The 19403-nt window shown below is 52.2% G+C and overlaps 2 protein-coding genes across 2 annotated transcripts in view; one reads left to right on the forward strand and one right to left on the reverse strand.

The window, feature by feature from the left end:
* The window catches only part of TMEM184B (transmembrane protein 184B), a 31118-nt gene extending 16696 nt beyond the window's left edge, over positions 1–14422 (forward strand). Inside the window, exons 4-10 of the mRNA XM_084262795.1 lie at positions 3515–3605; positions 4126–4201; positions 7263–7354; positions 7656–7825; positions 8985–9179; positions 10085–10108; positions 11125–14422. Of these exons, the coding sequence (XP_084118921.1) occupies positions 3515–3605; positions 4126–4201; positions 7263–7354; positions 7656–7825; positions 8985–9179; positions 10085–10108; positions 11125–11366 (890 nt within the window). The 3' untranslated portion in view covers positions 11367–14422. The remainder of the gene's footprint in view (positions 1–3514; positions 3606–4125; positions 4202–7262; positions 7355–7655; positions 7826–8984; positions 9180–10084; positions 10109–11124) is intronic.
* A 951-nt stretch (positions 14423–15373) lies between these two features.
* On the reverse strand, positions 15374–18699 carry MAFF (MAF bZIP transcription factor F). Its single transcript, XM_084262489.1, has 3 exons — positions 18640–18699; positions 17544–17597; positions 15374–17459 (listed from the first exon to the last, which is right to left on the reverse strand). The coding sequence occupies exons 2-3, from the start codon at positions 17577–17579 to the stop codon at positions 17046–17048; spliced, it is 450 nt and encodes a 149-aa protein (XP_084118615.1). The 5' UTR covers positions 17580–17597; positions 18640–18699; the 3' UTR covers positions 15374–17045.
* Between the last annotated feature and the right edge of the window lie 704 nt (positions 18700–19403).

The raw sequence follows: 19403 nt of genomic DNA on the forward strand, positions 1-19403 counted from the left end.
AAGGCATAAAGCAAAAAATCTGATTCTAGCTGGGTGTTTAAAGCAAAGCATAGGTTAGTGTTGTGGTTCTTGGAACAACACTTACTTAGCAGCCAGACACTCGCTTTGTCTTGTTTTCCTGGTGCAGTTTGTTAGTGATACTGTTCTTGTGGTCCCATCCCATGGCCACTTGTGTGATCTTGCAGGGTAGCACAGCCACCACATGCTGGCGTTGGTGAGGTGTGAAGTGCTTTGGAGTCCTGCAGGAGAGATGAGTTACTGATTGCTTACTGGTCTGGTTATCTGCTGCAGCTTTTCCATTATCTGCTGCAGATGATACCACCAGCATTTTATGGGAGGGAAACAGTTACTCTACTAATCTGAATTTCCCTCCTGATCTCACCCAGGAAGGAGCCTTCTACCCATCCAGCAGGAGAAACTGCACTTTAGCAGTGTATTATTGAGGACAGTTTATTGCAAAACCCTCATTAAATCTGAACTTGCTGGTGCAGTTGTTTTGGTGAGATCTGCATTGCAGAGAGGTGCCCCTGGCCATGTGAACAAGTTAATCAGATGAAGGGACCAGCAGCCCTCCTTCACATCCACGACAATGCTCTGAGATGCAGCAGCAGATGGTGAACGCACGCACGTGATTCAGAAGGTGTCTTTGTTTGGGCCTGGAGTTTTTTCCTTCCCCTCCCTGCATGCGTGTGTTGGTCTAGCAGGAAGCCTGCTGCTCTGTGAAGCTCCTCTCCTAGCAACAGCCAGCATCCCTCTGTCTCACTTGCTTGGGGAGTTTGCAAACATCCGAGCATCTGCTTGGAAGGCAGCCCATGCTCCAGAGTTCACCTCAGCACACTGGGCTGTACAGAAAGGCTTCAGGCTGAGGTGAAAACACCTTTGGTCAGCAGGTTCTCTCCCCTGCTTTTTCTGGGGACCACTTAAAACCAGCTTTTTTGTTCTCTGCCTTCCCTTCCACAGTGTAATTTCATTTTTGGGAAGGTATTAGGTTTCAAAATGGGGGGAGCTCTGTTAGGGAATGGAGGAGAAGGCCCTGTTAATAACTTTTAAAAGCTGTCTTGGGCCATTTATGGGCTGCATCTCATAGTGTTGGTTAGGATGAGCATATTTTGGCATTGCTTTTTCATGGGACTGCTTCTGTACAAACCTGGGTGTCAGCAGCACTGACACAAGTAGACTCTTTTTTTATGTTGATGTCATGAGCATCAATGTGGATCAGAAATGTGAGAAGAATTCTTTTGCTGGTTTGTTGAGCTTTGATAGTGTCCTGGTTTCAGCTGGGATTGTTAAACTTTCTCCCTAGCAGCTGGTGCAGTGCTGTGGTTTGGATTTAGGATGAGAATAATGTTGATAACACGTGGATGTTTCAGTTGTTTCCAAGCAGTCAAAGACTTTTCAGCTTCTCATACTGTCAGTGAGAAGGTGGAGGTGCCCGAGAAGCCAGGAGGGGACACAGGACAGCTTATCTAACTGACCAAAGTTGATCCAACTGACCACTGCACACCATGTGATGTCATGTCCAGTATATACCTGGGGCAGTTGGCAGGGAGGTTTTGTGGCTCAGGTGCTAGCTGCACATAGGCACTGGGTGGTGAGCAGTTGTGCTGTGCATCACTTGCTTTGTATATTTTTATTCTTATTATCGTTATTAATCGTTATTATTCTTTTTTTGTCAATTAAACAGTCTTCATCTCAACCTATGAGTTTTACCTTTTTCTTTACAATTCTCCCCACCATCCCATTGGCTGTGGCAGGGAGTGAGCGGGTGGTTATATGGCTGTTTTAGCTGTCTGCTGGGTTAAACCAAGACAGCTCTCAAGCTCCCATTTCTTTTGGGGATGGACTGGCAGATAGTTCTCCCTCCTTTTTTTTTTTTCCCCTCTTTTATTTTCTTCTTCTGATGTCATCTCTTCCTTAGTGCTTGTGGAATGGGCAGCTAGTATTGTAATGACCACATCAGAGGGCAGGGGTCACTGGAGGACAATAGGAAGAGCTCAGCTTTTCTTCATCAGGATGCTGGGAGCTGTCAGCTAAGTTGCAGGCAAATTGCAAGCAAAAGAGGTTACCACAGTGATTTAAATACGTTTTCTGCGGTTGGTGTTTTCTGTCCTAATTAAGACTTTCACAAAATCATTGCTGTGTGAACATACCCAACTTTGTTTAATAACAAGGATTATGGATAGAATAACAATATCCCAATTACATGCATAGAAGCAGGTATACCACTGGCTTTTATGTGCTGTAGTATTCTTGCCAGCTAGGTGCATCTACAACCCATAAATATAATGTCTTAAGACTGTGAGTGTTTTGGGGAGGGTTGAGTACCTCTTTTCCAGGGCATAGTTTGGATGCTTGTAGAAGAATTAGACCTGATCTTTGTCTCTGACTTTAGAAGTCCATCCACGTGGGAAAATTGGTCTAATAACTGGCTGCTTGGAGAGGCCATCATCTTAGCACTGTACCTTATTAGGCTTTTGTTCCTATTTCAAAGTTTCTCAAGACTTCTGTTTCCATCCCAAGTCATTTCCTCTTTGTATTACGTCAGTGCTGTGGGCCAAAACCAGGATTTGGGTAGCTGACATTCCAGGGAATGTCCAGGTACAGACTATCTAGAAAATAACATTGAAAGAAGGGTTACGTTGTCTGTCACTTTGCCCAGTGGCAAGTGTAGGGCTACAGTCCTTGCCCTAAAAATCTCACAACTGCATGAGGGTCTGACAGCGATTACTAGAAGTCAAGAGGGTGGCGGGCCGGCAGGGCACCTACAGGCTTACTCCATGCACAGTTAAGTGGGTTTTGGATCCCAGGAGAAGGAAACATGTCTAGTTATGATGAGAGTCCTCCCTCAGTGTCTTCATCTTGGTTCATATGTATTGGCCAAACTGAGCCTTGAGGAGAATTGAAATAGGGATGAGTATCAGCAGCCAGTCTGAGAAGACTCTGTCATCTGTACCGGGCTGCAGGCGAAGGCAGAAGGGGGGTGGTCCAAGGAGTGGCTGTTCAGTATGCAGGAAATTTTGGCCTTCTGAGGAAATGAATCACAGATCCTCAGTTGTTAAAACCCCTCTGTTTCTCCAATTCTTACCTTGGAGAGAGAAACTGGGTTCGTCACCTAAAAGGTTAAATGTGGGAGATAAGATACGGTTGATGGATCCGAGAGAACTTTTCCAAATGATGTAGTACTGGTGTAATGTCCTGGAATAACGCACAGGAACCCGGTAAAGAATGGCATCGTTCAGATGCCAAGTAAAACAGGCTCACCACGGTTTTAAATGGTCCTGTGACCCTTTTGGCATGAGTCATGGAACTGGCCTGAGACCTTGGCCAAACTCCAGTTCGGATGGTCTTGTGAGTGCTGAGGTAGGATGATAAATGCAGTGAAAATAATCTGGAGTGCTTTGAAGGGGAAGATGCTGCGTAAGCAGTCCCTGCTAATGTTTGGTCTGTTGCCTGTACTCTTGGTCCTTGCACCTGTTTTGAAGTTGGTTGTCATTTTACTCTGATGTTTTTGCAGCCTTTGTAATATACAACTTTCTCAGCCTCTGCTATGAGTACTTGGGAGGAGAGAGCTCCATCATGTCTGAGATCAGAGGGAAAACAATTGAGTGAGTATTTGTTTTGCTTACAGCATGACACTCTCTTCATCCTCCTGTGACCATCTATCATGCCTCTCACCCTGCCCCGAAAAACTGTGTCAGGTTGCAAATGCCCACTGGGACTGGGCAGCATGGATGTTGATGGTTTATCAGTACCCTGCTCTGAGACAGATTGGGCTGATCACATCCTCTTAGGCAAGCTGGACTTACCCACATCTTTTCTGGACACCTATCTACTCCTTTGTTTTATTTCTAATTCCCTTCTCCTCCTTTAAATCTTTTCTGTCTTTGGGTGGTTGTGTGTGCTTCTTGTAGGATCTGTTTCTCTCCATGTAGTAGAGGGGAAGTTTGGAATGTGGAGTCAGGTTGTTGTTTTAAACATGTCTCTGAAAGGGTATGGCCATAACTGGTTGGAGAAAGCATTGGTCCAGCAACTTTACTACAGAGAGGTAGACAAAGTGAGTAGGAATCTTGCACTGTAGCCCAGATCTCACTTCTCAACCTTGTCATCTTGTCATGGCTCTTTCAGGTCCAGCTGTGTATATGGGACTTGCTGCCTATGGGGAAAGACCTATTCTATCGGATTCCTGAGGTTCTGCAAACAGGTATGGTCTGGAGGAACTGTGACTGTGCTGTCCTCTAGAAATGAATGAAGTGTGTGTGGGTAGCAGTGGTGCCCTTTGCTGCTGAACTTCTGAGATGAGCACTCCTTTGAGGGGGGTTACAATATCGTTTTGAGAAGCTTCCAGAGAAGGATGCGTGTTTCAGGGTTGGTTTGTTTGCTTGTTTTGAATGATAGTAACATTTTCTACTCAGCCTTGCATCAGGAAGGTCTTGGCAGAAGACCAAATTAATCTCCTGGATCTGATGTTAGCCCTGGGAAGAAATTCTGATTTCCTACATCCTTTCTGGATTGCAGAGGTCACAACTTTAAGAAACTGATGGCTATCTCTTGGTGCAGACACCCCACAGTTGCGTAACAGCCCCCTGAATTCCCAGTGCTGCTGTTGTGGTTTGGAGTTGAGGAGGGGGTGGAGGTTAAGCGTGACACAACGTTTTGTGGGAGGAACAGAATATTGCTCATCATGCGTGTGTGTGTCTGTGCTGAACTGGGTATGTCGAGGTGGGGGGAATGGGGCAGATGGAGACCTCGATACGGCTCCCGTCTGCTCCTCCCAGGTCAGTCACCTCTGGCTGCTGCGAAGCAGCAGGTGGGTTTCACGGCTTCACTCACTCACTGAAACGAACACATCAAGAAGCAGGTCTGGTTCTTTGAAAGGGTTCACAGTAATTCCAGTCACTGGGTCTAGATACCTGCCCTGGCTTCTCTTTCATGTTGTGTCCCACCTGCTGTGTTTTAACATTATGCAAAAACACCAGAGGTACAGTGGAGCCTCGTAGTAATATCCCATGTTAATTTCTACAACATAATCAGCCTTTTTAAAAGGACTGTATCTTTCTTCTCTGTTTCTCTGTATTCTATTTCTTCTTCATGGCTTTCCTGTTTTATCCCTGAGACTTTATTTTCTAAGCTGCTCCCACTGTGCTGTGTCTCCTGTTTCTCTTGGTCTTCATTTGTACACCCCTTGTTTGATTCGATGTGTTGTCTATTCTTTTTGCTCTTAATGATACCTTTTACCTTTTAAATAAGTTGTAAGCAAACATAGCACTCATCAAGAGGCATGAGTGTTGGAGAAGTAATTTCCCTTAGACCTCTTGTTTCTCATGTCCCACAGCCTCAGGCAGTTGGCTCCACGTGGGTTGCACCTGTCTGTGTTTGGGAAGGTTTTCCACAACAATGAAAACTAGAAGCACTTTGGGGGTCGTGGGAAGGATTCTGACTGCTTCCACAAATCCTCAGCTCACTTGGTAACTCAGGCTTAGGTGGCTATTTTCCTTTGGCTTTGCTGCTGTCTGGCAGCAGTTCTTCTAGGCGGGTCTGCCCTCTGCAAACTGCTAACTCTGCTGTGGAAATTGTGAGGGAGGTGTCTTGCAAAGGGATGTTTAAGTGCTTCCGTCCTTCTTGGCTCAAGCTTAAATGTTGCCTTGGTGAGAAATCTTGGGCACTGAGACTCACTTTCTAGTACTTCTAGACTTCCAGGATTGCTGAGGAAGACCTTTCAAGGCTAATTCATGGGAAGATTGGTGCAAAAGGGCAGCAGAGCACATCTCAGTGCTGATCTGTACGGTATCCACCATTGTGATGATCAGGAGGAGGAATAAATTGGGAGGAGCACTTTGCCCATTTTATCCTGGCTCTCAGCATCTCCAGCGCTCCTGTTGCCTCCCAACACCGTGTGCCCATTTTCTGCTCTTTCTACCTCCTTTCATCCTAAAGGAACCTGTAATCATTCCTCCTTTCCACCTTCACCCCCACCCCAAGCTGTTCTCAGGCAAGTGCCTGCTGTGGGTCAGTCTTGTTGCCTGAGGCCCTCCAGCAGTCGGCTGATGTGCTGGTGGCTGTGGTGTAAAATCTGGAGAGTTTGTTTCCTTACAGATGTCTCGATCTAGACTCTGTCTCGCAGATGGGTCACACACCATCCATATGCTTCCTGTGTGTGGTAGCATCTTCTAGGGAAGCAACTAAAAATAGGATGTGGTGGTTTGGATTGCAGGGAAATGGTTAAAACATCCCCAGATTGGAAGGAGGGGAAACTCGGAGGACGCAGTTGTTTACCAATTAGCTTGACCTTTTCCAGTTCACATATTTACAGTGACTCACTAACTGGCATGTGCTGGGGTTTTTAATCTCCTTGAAGTCTTATGACCACTAACAAATTGCTTCGTATCCAAAGCAATTATTCCTGTTTGGTTTTCCCTTCTTTACATACACGGCCCTCCCCACGTGTGCGCAGCTCAGTACCTGCCCAGGCGCTTCCAGGCTCCTTCAGGGAGACCTGATAGACATTTTTGGGGTCACAACCCTCCACTCTCTTAGGACATATCTAGAAACACGACAAATGGGGTGGTTTTGAGAGAGGAATCATCCCGATAGGATTAGTGATTTGTACTGGAAGAATGGATAGAGCTGATCCCAAGTGACACAGAGCCTTTGGGGAGGTTCAGTCAGCATTTTGTAAGTGACAACAGAGCAGCTCTTAGCTTCTGTCTGGCAACACACAGCGCTGTGCAGACAAAATGCCTTCATATGATGGCAGTTCTCAAAGCTCATCCTCAGAGAACTGGCTTCCCCTCCTATCCAGGGGACCTTCTTGCCTAGCTTTATGGTAACTATGGGTCAGAGTTTCCTTCCCTTCCCCAGTATCCCTTTCTTAGACCTGCTGTGTCCATACCGTAGCGCAGTGTGGGGTTTGTTGTTGTTTGTTTGACATGCTGTTACCGTGCGTAAATGTGCTGCAGTGCAGCCTGTGAAAGAGAGCTCTGGAAGAGGGTATCTGATCAGCTTCTAGGAGCAACCTACAGAGACATTTTTCTTCCCATTCTGGACAAGTAGACAGCACACTTCTGAATCTCCTCTATCTCCTTTTTTGGTGCCGTAGTCCTCAAGCACAACTGATGAGCAAATGGCAGGGTCAGTGTCCTTGTTGTGACTGGACTGTGCTACCTTACTTTGTTGTTCCAGTGGATGCTCCATTGTGGTGCTGGTTTGGGAACTTGACCTCCTGCACCTCCTGCCTCCTCATTGCTCCCCTCTTGTTCCTGTAGGCTACCTTGCAGTTCTGTGTGGTGAAGCCCCTCATGGCGATCAGCACAGTCATCCTTCAGGCCTTCGGCAAGTACCAGGATGGTGACTTTGAGTAAGTTTGTTTTTCTAGCACACAAGTCTTGGCTGTCCCTTCTCTGCCTGGCTGTGCTTATGGTCCCTGTGTGTCCTGAGCCACGGGAATAGACAGGGGGGCAACACGTACTTAATATGCATATGAGAAAAGGGCAGGGGTAAGGCTGTGGGTTTCAGGTTTTTCCTACTTTGGTTTAGGAGAGGGAATGGGACAGAGAGACAGGAAAGGAGCAGAGTCTTAGAACTCCCCCATGACAATGGCAAGGGGTAAAAAGATCATGCTGAAAACTCAGGTATTCATACATATCTTCTTTTTTCAGTGTAACCAGTGGCTACCTCTATGTGACGATCATCTACAACATCTCTGTCAGCCTGGCACTGTACGCCCTTTTCCTCTTCTACTTCGCCACACGCGACCTGCTCAGTCCCTATAGTCCAGTCCTCAAGTTCTTCATGGTGAAGTCTGTCATCTTCCTGTCCTTCTGGCAAGGTGAGCTGCCTTTCCCTTCCCTTGGTAGGCACGAAGCTCTCTGTAGGGGCTCAGACATTAGAGTTGATGGAGCAGATGCTGATTAACAGCCAGAATGTCTTTCTGTGTAATTTTTATGTGTTTATAATCTTTCATTGTTTTTCTCTGGGAAACTTGTTTTGCTCGTTTTCACCTTTGTTTCTGTGCTTCTGAATCCCCACTGTCCGTTTGTGTGTGTGCACAAGGTTTGGATGAAGAGTCTTTTGTATTCCTGGAACAATCCTAAAGCACAAGCTGCCAACGTTTTATCTGCACGCTGCCATCTTATTGATTAAAGTGGCACATCTGCAATTTTTCAGGGTTTGGTTTGGTTGTTTTCAGTGTTCTATAAATAAAATTGTAATGGTGTGCCTGTGATTCATGTAAGCAGCAAGCTGGCTGCACGCCATGTGTGCTGCCACAGAGCCACCAGAGCCGAAGGATGTTCAGAATACGTGCGCACGATGCAGAGGCGCATTCAGGAAGCCGAAATTCCACCTGAGCTTCTTACTCACTGGCTCTGAGCGTTTCCCTGGTCAACGCCCTACTTAGGTTTACTGAGCTGCACTTCAAAGGCTAATTGAGTAGGAACTTAGGTGGAATTTAGGCTGTTGGAGTGTGGCCCATCCTCCCTGTCTACAGACAAACTAATAAGCTGTCTGGGTTATCATCTTCAGCCATCTGGTCACACGCTTTCTGCCTTCTCTGGTATTTTTCAGCCACCTGGCTATGGGCAGGGAGAAACATCTTCCTTGGAATGGTGTGTCAAAACCAATTTCCACTTAAATGAAAAGCTGTTTCTTCAGTTTTTGCTCTAGCTAGTGGAAATGCTGAGATCACAGAAATATCTGACTGCCTCTTGCCCTTTGGACTTGCTTGTAGTTCCACAGATTATGCGTCACTTGAGAACAGCAGAGGGTCAGTGTTTGAACATTCTTTGCTTAAACATATTTGTCTCATTCGTTGCTCCTTTCCCTGTTACACAGGTGAGCATAGATGGGTGTATCCAGTGGGCTTTGTTTGTAGCTCCTGTGTTAAACAGGTTTACATCTAGGCTATACAGCAAAGCTCTTTTCCTTCCTTACAGCTAGCATGTGATCATGTTTTCTGCACATTTACCTGAGCTTGTTGCTTTGTTTAGGGATGCTGTTGGCCATCTTGGAAAAGTGCGGTGCCATCCCCAAAATCCACTCTGCCAACGTGTCTGTGGGTGAAGGCACAGTAGCTGCTGGGTATCAGGACTTCATCATTTGCGTGGAGATGTTCTTTGCAGCCGTCGCGCTGCGCCATGCCTTCACGTACAAGGTCTACATGGACAAGAGGCTCGATGCCCAAGGTAGGAAACATGCCAGCGCATACGGCGTGTCTGTTTGGTAGTGAGCCTGGGTGGAGGCTGGTCCTGTGGCAACCAACACACTGATATGACTCCCAACCTGAATGTTTGGAAAACATCACATCCCCTCCTCCGTGGTGTCTGCGCGGAGTCATTGTGCAATGGCTCTGCAGGGCAGAAACCTTGCCTGAATTGCATCGTTCCCTTTTCAGTTCCCCAGTATGCCACCCACGACAGCTTGTTGCAGACCTGAGGGCTGCAAGAAGTTGCATCCTTTTAGTAGAGTGGGTTTGTCCTCCTTCCTGTCTCCCCAAAGGGGAACTCCATTGCTCCAGATTGTGCAACAGACTGAAGGCAGGAGGGACAGTGCCTGTAACATGCTCTGTTTTGAGTCTGGCTCAGGAGGATGAGGCTGTGCTTTGGCAATATGTTTGGCTTGGAGGAGGGTCTTCCCGTAATGACTTTGTGAGGGCTAGGCTCCTAAAAAGCTTGTTCTGGGGAAGAGGGAGGTGGATGTTACCTCTGGGAAAAGGGGATTCTCGTGCTGGGTCTATGCATGAAGTACATTCAGTGTTCTCCAGATAAAGGAGTTCCATCCTGCTCGGGGGGAGTCTGTGCTGAGGTGTGGGAAGACAGAGTAGCCCTTGGTCAGTGGTCACATAGATGATCCCTCCACCTGAGCCAGTCCCAATTTTGGAAAGACACAGCAGGGAAGATCTGTGGGTGTTGAAAGGGTGAAACTGTGGGTCAGTACAGTGGGAGGTGTTTTGGTGGTGGGTCTTGTTCAGTTCTTGTCATTTCCCCTCTCTCTTCTCTCTCTTTTTTTTTTCTTTATTTCTTTCTTTCTCTGTCTCTCTCTCCTCTCCCTTTTATCTCTCCCTTGCTTTGGCCACTGGTCCCTGATGCAGCTGTTCCATCATATGGGCCATACGGTAGGTACAGCATGCTCTGTGTGTTTGTCTCCGTTGGTTGGGATGTTGTTCTGTCCTGCTTCCCAGCCTGCCTGCTGCCTGTTCTGTCCCTTGTGCCCCCTTCCATGTAGGTCGGCTGCCTCACACAGCTGCTTTAGGGTGGTCTGGGTTGCAGGTTGTAAAACTGTCTCATGGCAGTGATGTAACACTTGGTTTCAGAGTGTCTCTGTCAGGACTGTATGAATCTCTCCCCAGAGTTGCCCAGTCTCTCAAAGAAGATGGTTTCTCACCCCAGTCTCCCTTGGCTTTTGCAGTGGCCACAGGTGGTCAGTGTTGTTTGGTGAGCTCATCCCAGGGCTGAGCAGAGCCAGAAGCCCACGCTGGAAGTGGAACTTAGATGCCATGAGAAATGGCAGCTCCTAAAAGGACACACAGCCACTGCCTGTGCTCAGCCCTTGGGTGGGACAGTTTTCCAGCTGTTGCTTCCTTCACAGTATCACTGTGACACCCCTGGGGTGGTTCTGCTTCTGGTACTGCCTGTTCCCCTCCTTTCCCTTGCTTCTCACTTCTATGATTTCTTTCCTGTGGGCACTTTGATACCGCCTGTCCGTCTAATTCCCCATGAATGGGAATGTTGAATGCTACTTCTCCTGTGTTTTTAGAATTCCCTTAGTTTTTTGTCTGCTGAAGCCCTTTAATGGAGCATCTCCCTACCTGACTGCCTTTGTATGGCCCAGCCAGCGCAGGTAGTGTGTCATGTAGATTGTCACTTTGGGTATGTCCCAGTCTCCTGGCGTGTCCCCCGTTTGGTGCTCAGCTGGATTTACTTGGCTATCAGTGGCTGGATTTAGGAGCACTGCTGGTAAAACTTGACACCATGTGTGTGACATTTCCTCAACAGCTGCTAAAGGAAGTCTGTAAAGTAACTTCCACAGGATCTAGGAGTGCATGTTCCCTGTTCTCCTTACCCTCGAGTCAAGGGGTGTGGGGGAAGGCAGCGGTATTCCTCACTTGTCCCTCCCCGTTTTACCCAACAGGGCGCTGTGCTCCCATGAAGAGCATCTCCAGCAGCCTCAAGGAGACCATGAACCCCCACGACATTGTCCAAGATGCGATCCACAACTTCTCCCCAGCCTACCAGCAGTACACCCAGCAGTCCACACTGGAGCATGGTCCACCCTGGCGCAACGGCAGTCACGTTATCTCACGCTCTCACAGCTGCTCGGGTGCCCGTGACAATGAGAAGACCCTCTTGCTGAGCTCTGATGATGAATTCTAGGAGGGGAGACTGCCAGCACAGGCTGGCATTTCCCTCCTTTGGTGGTTTTGGGTTTGTTTTATTTTTTTTTTATTTATTGAAGCAGAAACACTCGAGTCATATCGCTCCCTAGAGAGTGCAGATTGCAGAAATGGGCACTTCTCACTCACTAGCTTTTGTGGGTATGGACACAATGAGCAGTGTGGAGGTGGGGGTGGCCAGGACTCCATCCTCGAACCCGTTCCTTACAGCAACAATGGACTGAAATTAACTGAAGCAAAACTCCAGGGTTTGGAGCTCTGGCCTCCCAGACCTGCTCCGTATGATGTGGAGCATGACTGGCCAGAGCTTGGAGTTGTGGCCAAAAACGTTGTGGGGTTTGTTTTTAATAACTGGACAAGTCGACTGCTCTGTATTCCTCTTCCCAAATGGTTGATGTAGGCACAGTTTTCTCCCCCAGCTCCCTGGTACTAACATCTCCATGATCCTTGGGAAATGGGGTTAGGAAGCAGCGATAAGCATTCCTGAGGGCCAGACCAGAGGCTGGTCTCTCTAGCCATTGCCTTGAATGCTTAGTAAGGAACATCTGCCCCAGGCTCCTAGGCACCTGGTTGCGCAGTCCTGTACTTGAGTGAGCAAGGGGGAAAAGGACAGGACTTTTCTGTTCCTCTGCTCCCTGCATCCCTCCTGCTCCCCATCAAAGCCGATGCTTGTTGAAGCTCAGCAGGGATGGAATTGCTGTCCCACAAGGGTGAGGCTTCCTAATCACCAGGTGGCCGAGCTTCCCATCTCCCCTGCATTCCTGTGGTGAGAAGCATCGCTGGAGCATCTGCCTCCTGTTAAGAAAGCTGAGAACTGGCTGTGATAGGTGCTGGAAGTGTGTAGTGCTCTGACCCTTTCATTCCTCTTTGGGAAAGGAAGATATGTAAACACTAAAAAACTTTACTTCTTTTTTTTCTGTCCCCCACGGACACAGCTGCCTCTCCCAAAGGTGTGGATTGCACCAGGTAGCTGCCAGCACAGGTCCTGGTCTCTCACAGGTAGCTCTCCTGTGCTTGTCCTCTCTGACTTCCCCTGCCAGCTGCATAGGCTTTGCCCTTGGGCTGGAGCATTCAGGGAGGGATGTTGCACTCCCCTCCTTTGGTTTCTTTTTTATCTCCATAGCTGTTCTGGGCCAAACTGGAGCAGACTTGAAACACGCCAGGTTGAAATCGTCCCTCAGTTTCCCAGGCAGCAGTTGCTGCCACACGTTTCACAGACCCCGCAGCAGCTGTGATGCTGTCAAGGGTGGAGCCAGCAGGCATGGGAGTGGGAGAAGCTTCCCCTTGCTTTTAGTGGGTTTTGGATTGGCCCCTGGGTACTTACTGGAGCCAAAATAAAAATGATTCCTCTGTAGGTCTGTCCAGGGACCACAAAATGCCTCTTGCTTGCTTAAAATTGCGTAGAGGGGAGTGGGAGCACACTCAAATGCCACAGATGAGATTCCCCCGAGCAGGAAGCAAAATGGAAGAGGTTGGAGCAAGCTGCTGTGCTCTTGGTGGTAGTTTCTCTCTTCCTGCCCTGCCTGATACCTACTCTGCTGTCAGCAGACCTGTGTGTTTCCAGGTTGCCCCTCATTGCTCTGCTGGGAGAGCTGGGGTCTGGTTTACTGCCTGGAGATGATCTCTCTGCTTGTATCCTTATCTCCATGCTGGCTCATTCACTTTGCTCAGGAGCGACTGTGAGTGAAGGGCACCTCGTTTCCTCAGCACCCCTGCCTGAAGTGGGGGTCAGGCCTGGGGGGAAAAGGGCTTGAAGAGAGGTGGCGTTGCTCCCTGCCATGAGGATGAGGACAGTGGGAGAGGGCAAAGCAGGTGGGAGCAACAGGGCCGACTCTTGAGGGAGCTGTAGGCAGGGTCAGTGGATCCAGCAGCGTCCCTGTAGCTGGATTTCCCTGTTTGTGCACATCCTGCAATGCCCTGCAGTTGGTTACTGCTTTCCCTAAATCTGTTGCTGCTTAATTGGACATGCAGACACTATCTGCCAGGCTTTGTGTGGGCTTGGTGTGAAAGCTTCCCTTTTCTTCATGCGATAAGCCACCCGGAACGCAGGACTGCAGATTGAACAGGCTTTCCTTCCATCTTCCATGGCTTTGATTAATAGTCCTTTAGCACGGGGTATTTACATTGAGCTCCCCCCTCTCTCTTAGGCAAGTGGGGCACGGGACATGATCCCTTCCTCCTCCTCCTTTGCATTTTCAGGCCTTGATGGTGTCCTGGTGTCACTTAATTGGTGGCTGTCTCCAGTCTTCATTGCATTGTGTGGCCGAGGTCTGACATCCCTGGGCTTGCCCTGCTGAACTCAAAGATGATCCAGGCTCGGGGAGGTGTTTTTTTAAAGATTATTCTGAACTATATGCTGCATATATATGCTGTGCAGAGGATCTGGGTATTCTCAAAGCTTCCTGTATGTAGTGGTTTAAAGTATAATCCTTTTGCACTAGCTGCCTTTGGAAAAGCCTGATGAAGAACTAGCGCCCAAACAACAGCCAGCTGCCATGTGTTACAATTTTATATTTATATATATCTATATTTTTAACACCACACAAAATCATCTCTGAGCTTCCTGTTCTCCCTCAACAGGTAAGTGCCAGAGCAAGAACTGGCTCTGAAGCTGCTCTGGCTTGGAGAAACAAATAAGAGACCTGGAGCTTGAGACCGAGGAGGCCAAGGCATCCGTGGTCATGCAGGTCTGCTTGTGGTAGCCCAGGGCCCCAACCAACATGTTGGTTCCAGGAGCAGGCCCTTGGAGCTACTCTCCCTCACCTGCTTCCCCTCTCCTTCCTTCCTTCCTTCCTTTTTGTTTACCATGTAACATACCCATGGGATTTGTTTATTATTTTTCCACCTAGAGTAGTTCTTTGTATATAAACGACTGAAAAAAAAAATGTATGATAAATAAGACAGAGTCACCTAGTTTTGTACCTATCGTGTTGAACTGATGTGAGCTCAGCGATAAGCCGCTCTCTATTTTGGTCTTTGTGACGTTATACTCCGCAGAAATGAGCAAATATGACGACAAATAAAAATATAGAGATAATATAGATTGTACTTCAGCTGCCTCTGCGTGGTGCTGTCTGCGTCACTTCTCCGAACTGCTGGGAGGTTTTGCTCAGCGCTGAGGCTCCGTGGGTCAGCGGGTCTCGGCCGCGTAGTCCTTGGGAAGAACGCTTCACGCTGTCTGCGTAGGCCGGAGCTGACAAGAAGCAGCAGTACAGCAGCCTGGGGACAAGATATGGCTGAGGCCCCAGGGCAGGACCAAAACCTATTTGCCAACATCCTGGAGTAGAAGGGAGTCCTGATCTTGAGGGAGAAAGGGGGCTGCTTTCGCTGGCACAGGGCCCAGCAGCTCAGGGCTTTCCTTCCACACGCGACCTGGGACAGTTTGCAGCAGCAAGAGGGAATGTGGATATTAAACCCAGCCCCACAATGGGAGCGCTGCTGGGAGGCTGGGACCTGCCCTGCTTATCCATTCCACCTCGGTTCCAAGGAAGGGTGGCTTTTCCCTGTGGTGAGGAGGTCAGACCTCACCTCTGGGTAAGGCACCAACCCCGCTTCCTTCCTCTTAACCTACCACCCACAGCCCCAAGCTCCCTGCATTTCTCCTCACTGTTGCCCAGCCTGGCATTGAGGTCACTCAGCAGGGAAGTTTTTTGGTAGAGCTACCCTGATTGAAGCTGCCTCCTCTCCCACAACCCATCTGAGGGTAGCCTGAAGGGACATTTCCTAGCACAAAGTATTATCTTTCCTAGGAAGAACATACTCGGCCCAGCTCCTGAGAAGCAAGTGTATGTGTGGGGGTGATGTTAACCATTAATCTTGGAATAAAATAAACATCTATGTTCTAGAAAGCCATGAGCTGTCCCCATCCTAGCTTTCTGGGGCATGTTCTTGAATATGTCCTGCAGCAAAGCTAGAGGGAACTGGAAAACTTGGTCTCTCTGAGACCCAGCTCTCCTGAAGTTAAAGAATGACCAAAGATACTCTGGCTGTGGAAAAAAAGAACTTGCTTTATTTGTAAAGTCTACAAAATACAGAGGAGTTGGGTAGGACACATACTGTAAGTCAGAAAATAAATAAGTATTTTTTTGCTCTATATAAGTATAAGATAAAATGTGATTTGCATATATAAAATATAAAGTACGGCTCTGTACCAACATCCTGGCTGTGCCGAGAGGCGGAATGGCAAAGAGGACGTGAAAATAACTTATGTTCGTGCAATAAATAAACACAAGAGGAGTTCTGGGGGGTGGGGTGGGGTGGTAACCGCAGTGCCCCTTCCGTGAGCACGGGGCACCTCTCTCCAGGGAGGGGTGGAGGCTGCAGCCGAGGGCGGCTGGCGTGGCAATACCCAGGCAGGGGCAGAAAGGGGGGGAGGAAGGGGAGTGGGGGAGGATCATCTACAGCAGTAGATGCCAAGAGGGATCTGACTCCTGTTACCTGCCCTGTGCTGCCTGTGTTAAGCAAAACCAACTCTTCTCCAGCTTCTCAGCCTGCTGAAGAGCCGGTTGTCCCACACAGGTATCCAAGCTGGAGGAAAAACAAAGGGAGGAGCCTACCTGCCTGCCGGGTGGCTCCCAGGAGCAGGGATGCTCTCCACCCCTGCTTCCAGCCTCCTGCACCTCCACCCCTCTCTCTGCCTCCACAACGCTGACTCTCAGGGCCAGGAGCACCCTTCCCTGGACCTTGTAGGCGGAGGGGCACCAGGGAAGGCTTGGCGGGGCTGTAGGAGCCGGCCTGCACTGCCTGCACCGAGTAAAACTGTTTATCTCTGCTCCAGCTGCCTCCACTTCCTTCCTGCCAGCGCTGCTGCATTTCAGACACCCGGCCAGGCCCAAGTGTCCCATAGGCAGGAAGAGGCGTGAAGGATGTGTGTGATGGAGAGAGATAAAACAGCACCACTGCTTCTCCCCTTTGCATATGACAGCCCAGGCTGACCTGCTCGCATTCCCCAGCTCTCCCATGCCTGAAGGTCCCTCCTCCATCACCTCTGGGCTTCCCCAGTGCTGCAGGCTGCCACAGCACTCTTCCCATTCTGCTCATCCTGACCAGGCACCCTCCTGCTGCCACTTTCTCTTCCCCTCTGACCTGCCACCTTCCCTCACCATCTCCAGCCTCAGAGGCTCCAGCCATGCTGCCACCTGCCTCCCTGCTCCAGCCATGGTCCAAGTTGCAGGGCCAATGCCAACGCCCCTCTCCATCGTATCCCTTCTGCTCCACACCACAAAACCTCTCTCCCCATTTCCCTCCCTGGCACATGCCCCTGGGAATGCCTGGCCCACACTCATCTCCCCTGTGCCCTCCCCCAAAAAACAGAGGCACTCCTGGGGTTTTCCTGCCAGCTTGGAGCCACGGGATGCTTCCCCACTGTAGCGTGCATGGCCTTGCCCTCCTGCCTGCATCCCTCAGGGTGAGGGGTGCCTAGCCAGGGGGGCTGCAGCAGGGGATGGAACAGAATCAGAGGGGAGGGCGCTGCAGGGCTTTGGGGGGCACCAGTGGGGTCCTGTCCTCTGTCCCAGCACCCACACTGTGGCAGCTCTCCCTATATGGAAGATTTCAGGCACAGGTGCCAGTGGGAAGGAGGTCAGGGAGGGTACAGGAAGGATTCGTGGGGGAAGGCACCCCAGGAGGGTCATGCCCAGCCGGGGGACAGAGGCCGACACTAGGAGTAGGCGGCCTGGTTAGCTCCAGACTTGACGATGGTGATGACGCTGGCGGTGGCCACCTTGGCAGACGGCCCGTGGGCAGCCACAGTGCGGGCGAAGCCCTGCAGGGCCTCGTACTTGCCACGGAGGGTGTCGAGCTCCAGGCGCATGGCAGCGTTCTCCCGGGCCAGCTTGTCCACCTCCCACTCCAGCTCCATCTTCTGCTTCTGCAGCTCTTCCTTCTGACAGACGCGCTTCACCCGGCAGCTGGCAGCGTAACCCCGGTTCTTCAGCGTCCGCCGGCGCTGCTTCAGCCTTGCCACCTCCTCCTTGGAGAGGCCCCGCAGGTGATGGTTGAGCTCCCGTACCGACAGCCCCATCAGCTCCTCATCCGACAGCAGCGGCGTGTTCTCCCCCAGCTCCCGCTTCACCTGTCGGAGAAAGGGGCGGTCACCCGGGACCCCCAAAACCACACCCCTGCCTCCCTAACCCCCTCGGGTCCTGACGGTGCTCACCTTCAGGGCCTTGCTGGAGAGCCCGTCCGCAGCCATTCTTGCCTCGCGCTGGCCCTGCCGAGCGGCCAGGAGAAAAGCCGGTTACTGCTGGCCCCCTGCCCGGTGCCCACGTCCCCCCCCCGCCGGCCGCCTGACTCATCCCTACTCCTTTAAAAAAAGTACGTAGCAATAATAATAACGATAATAATAGCATTAATGACTGCAAAAAATAACCACAAAGGGAAGGCTGGGCCTCCCATCCCTCCTTCATCCCACCCCGAGCCGGCCGGGATGCTGCTCTGCCCCGGGGACCCAAAACACCCCAGCTGCCTTGCCCCGGGGACGGGACCCGGGCGAGACCCGCCCGCGGCCGAACAGAAAGTAAAAGCAGCTTCTCCGCGGGCAGGGAGGGGGCGAAGCCGCTCGGCCGGGACCCGCGCGGAGGGGTCGCCGCACCGGCCCCGCACCCGGCGGGTGGGGACACGGCGGCTCCCGGGACAAGGTCCGGCTGCCCGCAAGCGCCGGGAATGAAGGGTCGGGGAGCGCGGGCGGGCGAGAAGCGGCCTCCCCGTGATTCAGCAGCCCGGGGTGGGGGGAAGCCTCCGAAGCGGCGCCTGTCCCCTCACCGGCAGCCGGTCCCTCCCCGTCCCGAGGCTCGGGGAGGGGGGAAGAGGCCGGGAGCCCGGGCTGCAGCCCAGCAGCCTTCCTCCTCCGCCAGCAGAACCCCCTCAGAGGGCGAGGGGGGCCGGGCCGGGCGAGCCCCGCGGGGTGGCGGCGGACTGGAGGGGACGGTGGGGAAGGTGGAGACGGGGCGGCTGGAAGCTGATGCAATCCAGGCCGAGGAGCCGCGCCGGAGCCGGGGAAGCGGCGGCGGCTTCCTCCGGGCGGCGGCCGGGGCTCGGGAGGGAAGCGCGGCCGGGCCCGAACGGGCACACCCACCCCTTCCCCATCCCCATCCCCATCCCGGCCCCGGTCCCCGCGCCCGGCGGCGGCAGAGCGGCCTCCAGCCAGCGCCGGCCCCGCCGCCCCGTCCCCCGGCCGCGCCACGGGAGGCGAAGCCAGAGCGGACGGGGCGTCCCGGCGGGTCTCTTACCCCCCCAGCCCGGCCGGCACTCACCGGGAGGCTGCGCTGATCCCCGCGGGGCCGCTGCCGGCTCGGGCGGCGCCTCCAGCCCCGCTCCCCGATTACTCACCCGCGGATTCTTTTCATTCATAAAAACACAGTCATGCGGTGACGTCACCACCCCGCCCCCCGCCGCCACCACGCAGGGCGGCCCCTGCCCTTAAAGGGGCCGCTGCCCTTAAAGGGGCCGGAACCCCGGCCCCGCCCTACGCGCTGCCAGAGGGTTTAACGCACCGGGGGGGGGGAACTCCGACACGCTGCGAACCCGGCGTGTTCCCGCAGGCGGGAGTACCGCGCGCCCGGGGCACGGCCACACCGGCGGCGGGACGCACGCAGCTCAACGGGGCGCTGCCGCTTTAAGGCGAGCGCCCCTTCACAAAGATGGCGTCCTCCGCGTTTCCGCCCTCCTCAGGGATGGCGGTGGGTGTGACGCAGCGGCGCTCGCGGCGTTCCCCCCGCCCAAATCGCCCCTCCTCGGGCGCGGCGCCGCTGATTGGCCCGTCCCGGGGGGCGGGACGGCGCGGGGGTTTGGCGCGCAGGACGCCGGGGTCCCGTCGTGCTTTGCGGGCGCCGCCGCACCCCGGGCCCGGGTACGCCAAGCCGGGGACCCACCCCCACCCCCGGCCCCGTCCCGCTGGGTCCCGCTCCGCCCCTCGCTCCGCCCCCCGGCTCCTCGCGGCGCGGACCGGCGGCAGCGCGCCGGGGCTGGCTGCACGGGAGGGGGGCGGGGGGTGTCCCTCCGGGGTCGTGGAGCGGAG

The sequence above is a fragment of the Gallinula chloropus genome, assembly GCF_964237585.1.
Source record: "Gallinula chloropus genome assembly, chromosome: 1".
Classification (NCBI taxonomy): domain Eukaryota; kingdom Metazoa; phylum Chordata; class Aves; order Gruiformes; family Rallidae; genus Gallinula; species Gallinula chloropus.